This window comes from Typha angustifolia, chromosome 8 (genome assembly GCF_048772165.1).
Source record: "Typha angustifolia cultivar Huaian chromosome 8, ASM4877216v1, whole genome shotgun sequence".
Taxonomy (NCBI): domain Eukaryota; kingdom Viridiplantae; phylum Streptophyta; class Magnoliopsida; order Poales; family Typhaceae; genus Typha; species Typha angustifolia.
The window spans coordinates 14,572,754-14,584,515 of record NC_133246.1 but is presented as its reverse complement, the minus strand read 5'-3'; the positions used below and the strand labels follow the sequence as shown (position 1 = coordinate 14,584,515).

The window sequence follows — 11,762 nt, the reverse complement described above, 5'->3', positions numbered from 1 at the left end:
TGCAAGCTGGTAACTTTTACGAGCATTGCTGAGGGATTCTCACGTTTTGTTCTGATTATTTAGGTGAAAGAGTTGCAATCCCAGAAGAAACCATGACGGCCACAGTGGCAGAAATCGCTTCTTTTTTATTTCAGTTTCAAATGGGTAGATATCTACCTGAAATGATATCGTGATGCCACTCAGCAATAGTTATATATAATTACAAGGTAATTAAAAGATAAACACGAAGTACATATATAGTATTGACCTCAAACTGCAAGGTAATATGATCTGAGATTCGATGCCATCCTCACCATTTGCAAGTCATTGCACAGCTGAGCTAATGCCTTCTGCTCTTCGAACGGTTAGCAGTTGTAGGATTCTTGAAAAATCCACAGAGATTGAAGCCAGAAACCTTAGGAGAAGGTGGGTCTGCTGCTGGTGGAACAAGTATGGCGCGGAAAGCCTGCTTACCGACGTCGCCACGCCGCTCATCGGAGCGAAACGCCTTCTTGCCGTCGTCGCAACTGCTACGTTTCATCATCCCGATGGATCCGACGCTTTGCGAGTGCCGCATCTCTCTAGCTTCTGTGCCTTCTTCTCCATCCTCCTTGGTCTGGTTAAGGCCCTCAGTGAGGAACCTTTCATCCCAAACAATACCAGACGAGCCAGATCTTCTGAAGGTTAGTGCAGATCTCTGCAGTCCAGCCATCCCTCTCTCTCTCTCTCTCTCTAAATATTTCTGGTAAAATTCTATGAGGCTAGAAAAGAGTAACAATAGAGTACTTAATGTTTGTTGTCCAGTCCCCTTATATAGAAGATAGGGAAGTGATGAAAGATAACGGAGAAGAGAACATTCAAATGATGGTGGCAGGGATTGAGAAGTGTAACAAGAGGTGGTCGCCGACATTATATAATAAACTATACTCGATTTCTTTAACCAATCTTGTATTTTTCCTTTAATATAAGTGCGACTCCCTGGACTGTTACCTTGTCGCTATTCCCTGGTTAAGGTTACTTTACAAATAGACATTGATCCTAACGATTTATTGTATAAGAAAAGACCTTGCCTATTAACCTGCTTACATAATTTTACTTTCGTAATTAGAAAACGATATATATATCAGGCAGAGTGCATCTGAGCATTCAATACAGGGGAGAACTGAAGTAACAAATGCATTGTATTACCTGTAACAAAAGTTTCAGCCACACAGATTAATTCATAGGCACTAGTTATCAAAAAGAATCCCAACAATAGTGAGCATCAAAATACGTCCACATTTACAATCAACAAAACTATTACATACAAAGAATGTCTGTATCAGATGCCTTGCTTGACCATTTAGTCATTCGATATCATTACATAATCTGAATAAATCCTCCTCGCTCTTGTTTCCCTTGAGACCAAATCTTCTTGCCTAGAGTGCTCCAAAGTCCTGTTATACAGATTCTGACACTGAACCAGATGAAGAGAGGCAAATCTTATGATCAACTACAAGTGGCCTCAAAATATTCAGGTTTAATCTTCTAATACAGCTTGCTACAAAATTCTAAGATAAATAGACGAGGAAAAGCTATAAACATGAATTCCACCTTAGCCTTTTACAACTAGTAGTAGCAGCAAAAGGCTGTCAAGAAGCCGGTCTACATGAACCAGGCCTCTAAAAAGTCTTAAGGTGACAAATCAGGAACTGCACCTGAAGTAGGCATATGCCAACAGTTCTAGTTTTACAGCACAGTGCTTGCTTTGTAAATTTTGGAATTCCTTAGCACATTACTGTATCCTGTGAAACATTTCTCCAAGTGGAAGATTACAACAGATTGGATCATCCAGAGCTCCAATTAACTCGTGGAGATTGTCTCAGGCGTAGATCGCCTAAAGGGAACACGGTGGTCTGGTACTCCGCCCTCGAGTCTCTTGTCCTCAAACCACTTCACCACCCTCTTCCGTGGAAGATTAGTCACTTGCACTATACTGCTAATCATTGCATTCTGCATGGAATGCAAAATAGAATGTAATAAGAAATCTACAATGGACCAAAACAGATGATACAACTCATAATATCCAACAAATCAACAAAACCAACAGATGCATATATCCACAAGTTCTTATACAAACAGAAGAAATGTGCATATGATCCTTGAGTTACTGGAATGAAGAAACATATGATAATTATCTAAAACATTTTCACTGTGAAGGCTAACAGCTGAAATGCCTATGAACATTCCTAAATGCCGTTGCATGTGCAACCGATCGCCAATTCTTACTCTTAGAACTTGAGAGATATTTTTGATACACAGAAAAGCGAAACTTCACTCACTGTGGGACGTTTTGTTCGGGAGTAAACTCTCTCAAGTGTCTCGATATGCACTTTCTTCAATCTCTTTTGTGCAGACCATCTTGTTTGCCTGGCATGAACAGGAACTTTTACCGGTGTCTCCTTTTCTGTAACATCGGCCTCATCAGCACTAGTCGGAGATTCCAATGGTATGCTATCAGGTTCCGATTCTTCAGAAGGCATTTGTGCAACTTCATCCGGTAAAGAAGCAGACATTAGTAGAAGACTTGGAGGTGGATTGCGGAGCACTTCAAGGACCAGAGCCCTGTCCAGCCCGAGCTCTGCTGCAAGACTTTTTATCTGCCAAGCAGCACATCATGGAATAATCTCATAAAAAATAGATTGTCTCATTATGCTTCAAGGTCTAATTCACCAATCACTAGAAATAAAAAAAGGGAAAAGAAAAAGAGAGCACATCCCCATTCAGTATTCTCAGGAGCCGTAAACGACCTTAAGTTGGTCACAGCAAGTCATTCACCAGAAAACTAGAATTTCAAAATACAAATAAGCCTCTTAAAGTATAACTTAAAGCAAGTTCAATAAGATTTCAGAATTTACACTAGTTTTACGCTTGCCGATCTTCAATGCACGAGCCAATCTACGAACTTGCCAATTCTTTAGATTTGGTGATCTGATTTCCTCAGTTTCTTCATTAAGGTCCAAAGTGTCACTGTCCCCAGAGAGTGCATCCCCAGCAGATTCATCATAGTCCCCATCCCCAAGTGCTTCCATCAATTCCTGCTCGAGCATAGCCAGATCTTCTTCGGTTATCTCATCATCAGAACCGTCGTAGGGTGAGTTGTCATTTTTCAAATCTTCTTCAAGTTGGCTAAAAAGTGCTTCAAAAGCATCCTCATCTATATCATCATCCACCTCCTCATCATCTTGCACTGTTGTCTGATAGAACGAAAAGGTGATGATCTTAGGTGAAAAAAATATACATATCAAAGAGAAAAAAATCTTCGCCAATCAAATTAAACAGAAATACTTAAAACTGGAAGATGAATTAAAATCAAACAGAGTTGAATAAATAAAAAAAAGGAAAAGGAAAGTAACAATTTTGTGCCTTTTTAAGTAATTTTTAAATTTGCAGTTCCATCAATTCAAGACAGCAGTGAACTATAAAAATATAGGGGCCATCTCAATTCTATGCCCTACCCCAGTTTTATCTTAATGGACATTTGAAGATATCTTACTATGTCCACCCTATTCTTAAGATTCTAATTCACTAAATTAATGCAAGTGAGCTTCTTCAATTAATTTTAGTTTCCGGGAGCTAAATGCAAAAGATTTCACAACAGGAATCAAACCAAAGGAAAGAATTCTTTTATTTTCACCTTAAGCTTGGATGGAGACTCCTTTCTCGGTGCATTCGAGCTATTCTTCCTCCGACGGGAGAAGACGACGGCAGAGGAGCGAGGAGGACGAGACCGGAGCAACACCGCAGAGGTTCTCGAGGCGCCCACGAAGAGTTGAGCACTGAAGCCAATTCCGCGATGGGGAATCGAATGAGATGGGAAAACCCTAGAGAAAAGAGAGAGAGAAGTCGAAGCCGCCATGGCGAGTGAGGAGGAGAGGGGAATAATATCCTGGGGCGGTGAAATGCATGGGGATAGTTTCGAAGGAACTGATATTAGTGCGTGCGGATCGGATTGGAACCCGACACCGACCCGTATTAACGGACCTTTTGGGCCGAGCTAGCCGGCCCACAAGTTAGTATGAATGAGAGTTCTTTGTACATAATTGCCACCAAAATTATCATAATTACCACCATATTTTTAAAATATTATAATTGCTACTGAAATTTTTGCACTCTTGACAAAAATACTTAAAATTTAATTAATCATGATTAAAACCTAAAATATATTTACAAAATATCTTATCCTTACATAAATTAATTGAAATAGTTCAAAAGACATCCAATACTTTACCCAATATCATACTAGATAAAAATTGTTGATAAATATTTTACGCTCTAAACTTTAATTTTTTTAAAAAATCATTTATATGTATTTGTTAACTTTTAACAACAATCTATTATAAATACTCTATTAGAAACTAACCATAATGGCAACACTAAAATAGTCAAGAAAAAGTTTAGTAGAGATTATAACATTAGAATAATTGCAATGATAGTTAATGGTATTTTGAAGTTTTCTAATGGCAATTATGTAAAAAGAACTCTTTTCTTTTCTTTTACAATAGTGAAAATGGTGTGCAAGGTTATTTAGGGTGTAGGAATTTGACATGGTAAAAGTACAACGAAAGAATACAAATGCTGATAATTTCACCAGACTGAAACCAAGTTTCTGTTCAAAGATCACAAATTTCATTATTATTACAATAAGAATGTCACCATGTTCAACTTGCAGATAGAGACATGGGATGTAACAAAGATTTGGTTATTTGTATTGTTTCTCAAAATCTGTCACAAAATTAACGGCAGGCACATTTATCTGTATGGCATCTTCTCAGAATTTGTAGACCATCTCTTCCGTATAACCGACTTCCTTGAGTAGCCCAGTCAGCTGTGAATCACCAAAGGTTAGAGAAAGTAATATGTAGTGCTTCGAGTAGATAATTGCGAAGCTCATTGAAGGCATATTACTTCAGTGAATTTTTAAGATTAAGATGCATTGGTCAGTCCTCTCATCAGGTAAGGTTAGATATTACATTTCTAGTGAAGTTATTTGGTGTATTTCAAGCTTCAAACTGTTACAGATCTTTCCCCAATAACTTTTCTTTACTTCCTTTACTTATTCATGGATAATTTTTCCAATACAATGAAATAAAGAAAAGAAATTAAAAGCAATAAAATTTGGATACCTCGCCTTGCGATCTATTTGCCTTGTCTCCTGATACGTGCTTCATCATTCCTGGGGGACCACATACCTGAGAGGATATAGCCAAAGCAGGCCATCAATATTAGTTACCACTGATCAATAACTGACCTTGAATAAAAAGGAGATACTCTACTTTCTATGTTTCTCAAACTCACGAGCTTCAAAGTTGCAATCAAAGCTTCTGCAAGATTGCTATTGTTTACCAAAAGAAGTTGGATGAAGGTAGGTTGGTCAATTGAAATTACGGATATAGCTCAGTTATGTCTTCCCTCTGTCATTTTTCGGCTGACTAGCACATCTGATGTAAATGTTGCCAGCTTAGAAAGAAAGTTTGTCTTTAGATATATCACGTCATTCTTTCAAATGCTTGAAAACCGTAAAAAATAAAACAGCAACCAAGCAGTTTTTTTGCAATATAACTCATTTCATTACTCCATTTGCATCCTAATAAGGTTCTCTGTCACATCAACTGCTACTGTGTCCTTCATTACTACTGACCCCTACGACAATTTTGATCTCTCACTCCCTTTCAGAACATATTATACTTGAATGAATTCACTGCATCGCTTTAGACCAACATAATACATGCCTACACGAAGAGTTTCTACATGTAACTGAAGTTTGTAGAACTCACCAGTATGAGAGAATCTTCCGTAGGGCCTGGCAACCCTTTCAAGATCATGTCCTTTGATATATGTCCGACACCACCTCTCCAGTTCTTAGATGGCTTATCTACAGTATAGAACACCTGCAATTGTTTTAGCAGTAGAAGTCAGAAATTGCACATAATAATCATTCCAGGAAAAAAAATGAACTTGTACTATAAGATGACATGTTTACAACCTTAAAATTTGGATAGCTAGCTGAGAGTCTGTCCAGTTCTCCTTTTAGCAAGATATCATCTGGTGATACATTTGCATACAGCAAGGAAACCTATATTAACATATCAAGGAGTCAATATGAGAAATTTATCAAAATAAAACACAAGATCCAGTTTTTTTTTTCTTTCTCACCAACAAAGAATTGAATGTCTTAGCTTCCAGATGTTTAGTCTCTTTTTTTCCATTTAATTTGCAGTAAACTTACTAGAGGCATAAGAAGCTGTCAGGAAATTCTGACATGATGACTAAGTTCCTCTCTTGTCATATCTTTTCTCAATATAACATTTCAGAAAGTAGTTAAAAATCTTCTCAATCTCTTTTTCCTGGATAAAGCTAAATTAATACACTGAATACACCTTCAACTACAACAGTAGTTGAAGGATAGTGCACCTGAGTTTTAGAATCACTATTACCAATGTTCAGAGATTTTCTCTGGTGAATTCAATTTTCTAGTTGCTCTACCAATTGTATATTTCATGTTAACCTTGAAAGAGTCAAAGGTGTTGAGCCACTAAATCACAAGTTGCCTAGAAACTCAATATTAAAGTATGATAATGGATAGTGCACCTGAGTTTTGTCATCAGGATTCTTTAAAACAGCCTTGATAACCTGTAGCATTGGTGTGATACCTGTGCCCCCTGCAATCTAAAAGATGAAATAAGCATAATCAGTCAGATGATGGTGTTAAATTTAAATTGTCTTTCTGCATTATCATAATTCCTATATTTAGAATCACTACCACCTAACTGAATATTGAATGACAACAAGTATATGAGTATGAAAGATCAACGCGATATACAGACTGTGATCCTCTACATGTCAATGCTTCTTCCTTTTATTTGCATTTATGATTTATATGTCGAGTTCGCATAAAACTAAAATATACTTAAGGTTTCCTATTTATTTGTTGCTCATGCAATCCTGATATATAAGCTACAATCTGTAGCCATGGCTGTTCTCCTAACAGGGCCTGTCAAGAGGAATTCCTGTGTTCTATCTCGTAGTAATCATCATTGGACCAGATCTATAGCAGTACAACCAATTAGATATGTTACTGTTGATCCATGAGAACTTTGTGTAGATATTGGCCTCCCTAGATTTTTCTAAGATCTTCCTTGGCATCACAACAAATTTCTGATTAGTATTGACTATAATGTAGTACTTGCTGTCAGTGAATATTGGTAGTCATGGATTCCAATATTCCATAGGCTTGAAATTTAATTAAAAAACCACAAAATCTTTTCACTACAGTAACATTTGATTGTGTTTCTAGTACAAAATAAAGCTTTTTTAACTTTTTACTTCTAACATTGTGCAGAGCGCAATAACTTCACATCATAACAGTAAGCACAACAGCATTTGATCTTTTAATTTTTAATATTCAGACAGAGAAACAATTTCATAACTTTGAAGAAGAAGAAACAGATATAAAGTTTATGCCTGGAAGAGAGCATAGCAGCATTTCAAGTATTTAGGTATATCACCTTATTAAGAAGAAAATAATGACATATATAGTGGCTGATTAATTAAACCAGCACTGCACTTCAGAAAACTTGAGGGTGTGCAGGCACATTTTTTATACCATCTTCTTCTTTTTTGTCTTTTTAGTTCAATATTGTGGAGTTTGAGGGAAAACCTCATTTGGCTCATTGGCTGCCTTTGTTATCGGGTGGTCCTTTCTAGAAACCCTTAACAGTGGGGAGAGAGAATTTGCACAGAAAGGGGCACAAAACAGAGTAAAAAATGCATAGCACCAGAAGTGCAGAACACTTGCAAGTTTGTCCTCATAAAAAGACTTCATAAACTTCATTCAGTCTTACCATGCCTATTTTCCTTTTCATATTTGAGCTATATTTGAGCTTCTCTATTGGCCTAGCAATACCAGAAAAAATAAAAAAGAGTTCAGTCATGGCAAACAGAAAAGGAAAAACATTTGGTAGTATCTCTATTTTAATATAATTATTTACCCTTTGACTTCAACAATATCGCCAGGCTTTAGACTTGTAAAATGCTGGCTCATTTTTCCGTCAGGATAAACCTGCACAGATAAGCACAATAAGCAATAAAAAAAGTCTGATGTTTGTAAAAAAGAACAGAAACTATTAACCTGCTGAAAAATTATCAACTATTGAAGTTTATCTTTGTCGAATGTGCCGATTAGTTAGACAACTTTTATACACACAATGAGGGAAGAAGAAAAGTCTTCATATAATTAGGTCGAAGTTGACTAGAGCAGCATAGAAGGATAGCATCATCACCTTAATCAGTAAGTCAAAGTAACCTTTTGAATCCGGATCTGATATTGGTGTGTACCTGTAAATTATCCCAATCAATGAGACTTTATAGATAAAACAGTATGATAGCACATTTAGGGTAAGAGATTTTGTACTTGAGAGAATCTTAATCATATTACACTTTCTTGAATAAATCAATGTTCAAAGAGCAACATGCAGCTATATCATGTGAGGATGGCAGCAAAAAAAGAGAAAAAAAAAAGGAGCATCTCACCACATTAACCACTTTGCCTAACAAGAAATTATCCAGAATAGTCTCAGCATATCACCATCAAGAAGACTTATTAGTTCTTACTAAGTCACCTATTGTGCATTTTATCTATATTGTCTGCTAATACACAATAAATTAGCGTTTGGACAAAAAAAAATTCACCATGTATGTGTTGGTTGCAAATTTCCATTATGTACTTTCTATGTATATTTCCAAATATTTTTCTGCCATCATGATGTCTCATATTGTAGAAACTTATTCTTAACAGAAATTATTCATTTCCACTGTTTTAGTGTTAGCCCATTGATCCAAAAGAAAAGATAGACAGGCCAGTCCCATTTAATTACAAGAAGACTTGAATATATGACAATGTTTATGCCAAAGATAATCATATTCACCTAATATACACTATTAAAAGGTAGCTGGTCCTGAACCATGCTAATTGAAAATGTAAAATAAGGACTTACGGCCGAATGACATATTTTCTTCTTCCTTCTGATTCCTCTCCAATTGGAGCCCTGCAATGTTAGACACTTTAAGATAGTTAAGAAATACAGCACAAAAGAACTGGAAATAGAAACAGAGCAAATTGATGACAAAGAAATTTCCAGAAGATCATATTTAAAAAATCAAACACCAGGAGTGCAAAAATAGGATACCCAAATGCTATTCCAAGGGAACTTATCCAAGACCTGGATAGCAATCACATTACCTCCCTTACATGTCAGGGCAATGAACTAGAATATTTCATTGGATAGTGAATATTCATCAACCATCAAAAGGTGAAGACCATGCGTGAATTATGACCACCAGATGACTCCAGTAGATATGTGAAACATTGTCATGGAAAGTAATGAATGCCAAATACAATCTTCTTCTTAGAAAGAGAGAGATGAAAGAGATATGGAAGGAGATTCATGGAAAGGAGGATACCTTGTAAGGATGCAAGAAGCAACATCAAGCCCCAACTTGGCAGCAGGATCAAAAGAAAACCTGCCAGATTTATAATAACTCCATAAGTGTTCAATCATGCAAACTTCCATGGTGATGATATAAACATGTTGATGTAAAAAATGTGTAGTGAAAATATATAAGGCTGCACATTTGTACAACACTATTATTATGAACGTAACAATACGTCATCCTCCAAAGCTATCCAACAATGTAAAAACAGAGGGTAGTAAGCACAAACTAAGGTACCTGAATAACTGAGTGTTATGACTGACCCTAGCAGTTTCTTGAAGCTTGAACTGTAACCACTTTTCAGGATCAAGTGCTGGAAAATTAACAGACAAACATCAGCTGTATACTGAAGCGCAAAGCAGATAACAATGTATTAGAGAAGGGCCAAGAACATCCCACTGCCTGCTGTATCTGAAAGTAGTTTTGGAGGGTCAGGGAAATCAATGCAGGACAAGAGAGTTTAAGAACAATTGGGAATATCGATTTGATGGATAGCAGATATTGATAGAGCTTGTAACATTTGAAAGTGATAGCATCAGAGACTTGATGTAAAAACTAGAAGCAACATTCACTGGCAACTGTATATAAATATGAGAATAAATTGACACGCATTTTTAATTGACGACATCAAAAGATATCATTTTTCCATTTTATATACCAGAAACTCTCCAGAGTTCTGCATCACATGAAGTGAACTAGAGATGTTAAATCACATTAACTTGTTCCAGTAGAATAACAACTCACCTACTTTACCAGCAGCTTGTTCACCTTTTTCGTCAAGATGTGCCTGGATATGATAAATAACAGCAATTAACTTCATGTTCAATTAGTCAACCATAGGAAGAAAATTTTATTGTCTATTAGCACCCAACAAAGGAATAAGCACTGCCACACTAGCTACGCAAAAATCATGTTATCATCAAATAAAGAAGACACATGCAAAAGTATAAAGTTAATTCAGATGTCGGAAATGGCTATCCCCTTTACTCATCGAGAAACGAAATATGAACTAATATAGCATCAGAATATCGCAATCACTAGCTAAAACTGAGTCTAAATTTTGACATTTCCCATCAAAATAATCAAGAGTAAGCAAAACCAACGTTGACCCAGATCATGTAGCACGGATTCCTTCACAACACAATGCGGTTAGTGCCACAAAAGTTACCATGGTGGGAGAAGAGAAGCCGTAGAAGTAGAAGGCGACTCCACCGGAGATTGCAGCCGCGGCTCCAAATGGAATCCGACGGCCCTGATTCCATTTCGTCTGCTCCCCGAATCCATGGGCGATTCCGACGGTGGCAGCCCTCGAGATCCTTCTCAAGAGCAGAGACATTTCTACGGATCGAAGACGAAGAACACAGAGGTAGGCGAAGGCAAGGGCTCCCCGACGGTTGGAGAAGACTAGAAGAGTAAGTGTGGATACCACCACTCCCTATTATTAGAATGAAACACCAAATGATAATTTACCAATCTAATCCTCCGACAAAGCATGTTAAGCAAGGACGGAACCGGAAAGGGTGGGTAAGAATAGCAAAGCCAATGGGTTCCGGATTCGTTTCTCGACTGCGTGCCTGTTTCACTATGGGTTCGGATCTTATCCCGATAAGTAGAAGACTCCGAAACCGTCCTTTACCTCAGTATAAAATTACTTTTATCCCTTTGTACGTTTTCTTTAAAATAAAATTAATCCCCTATGTTTGGGACTAAAGCAAAATTAATGATGCTGTTAACATAATATTTACAATTTAATAAAATATTATAATTTTTTTATTAGACACATATATCCTGTTGATTTTGAAAATCTAATACGTTAACTCCGTTAATTCGGACAGAAACTTTATTAGTTTCCATCATAATTATAGGAGATTAGTTGATAAAATAAATTTATACCAAATTACTGGGGGTAAAATGCATGCAACTCCATCACTATTTTTGGAGAAATAGTGGAAACATATGCTGTATGAAACCCCAGTTTAATTCCATAAATTCATAACATCGCATGACAAAATTGAATGTCTTAACTGCTGAAATGCCTATCAATTGATGATATTTAGCTTTAGAAATTCTGTGCAGAGAATTATAAAATTAATACTAATCTGAAGTTGACATTGTTGCTACTCTCAGTCCTCCTCAAAATTGAGAAGGCTGACTATTTAGCACAATGATAGGATTCTACTATCTAGCAACAGGTAATTAGACAAAAGAAAAACGAGTATTCCAGCGAGAAGAAGTGGTGGCACCTGTGTGTG

The 11,762-nt window shown here is 36.7% G+C and overlaps 3 protein-coding genes across 3 annotated transcripts; all 3 read right to left on the bottom strand.

The window, feature by feature from the left end:
* Positions 1-319: 319 nt before the first annotated feature.
* On the bottom strand, positions 320-691 carry LOC140765064 (MAPK kinase substrate protein At1g80180). Its single transcript, XM_073103981.1, has one exon. The coding sequence runs from the start codon at positions 689-691 to the stop codon at positions 320-322; it is 372 nt and encodes a 123-aa protein (XP_072960082.1).
* A 484-nt stretch (positions 692-1,175) lies between these two features.
* LOC140766174 (protein OVEREXPRESSOR OF CATIONIC PEROXIDASE 3) lies at positions 1,176-3,925 on the bottom strand. Its single transcript, XM_073105634.1, has 4 exons — positions 3,656-3,925; positions 2,877-3,215; positions 2,301-2,618; positions 1,176-1,971 (listed from the first exon to the last, which is right to left on the bottom strand). Exons 1-4 carry the CDS (start codon positions 3,875-3,877, stop codon positions 1,822-1,824), a joined length of 1,029 nt encoding a protein of 342 aa, XP_072961735.1. The 5' UTR covers positions 3,878-3,925; the 3' UTR covers positions 1,176-1,821.
* Positions 3,926-4,575: 650 nt separating this feature from the next.
* On the bottom strand, positions 4,576-10,955 carry LOC140764169 (NADH-cytochrome b5 reductase-like protein). The gene is made up of 13 exons (XM_073102577.1): positions 10,679-10,955; positions 10,255-10,297; positions 9,748-9,823; positions 9,481-9,540; positions 9,015-9,065; positions 8,301-8,355; positions 8,010-8,080; positions 7,863-7,914; positions 6,610-6,687; positions 6,005-6,094; positions 5,796-5,909; positions 5,145-5,210; positions 4,576-4,846 (listed from the first exon to the last, which is right to left on the bottom strand). The coding sequence occupies exons 1-13, from the start codon at positions 10,844-10,846 to the stop codon at positions 4,790-4,792; spliced, it is 981 nt and encodes a 326-aa protein (XP_072958678.1). The 5' UTR covers positions 10,847-10,955; the 3' UTR covers positions 4,576-4,789.
* Positions 10,956-11,762: the final 807 nt, after the last annotated feature.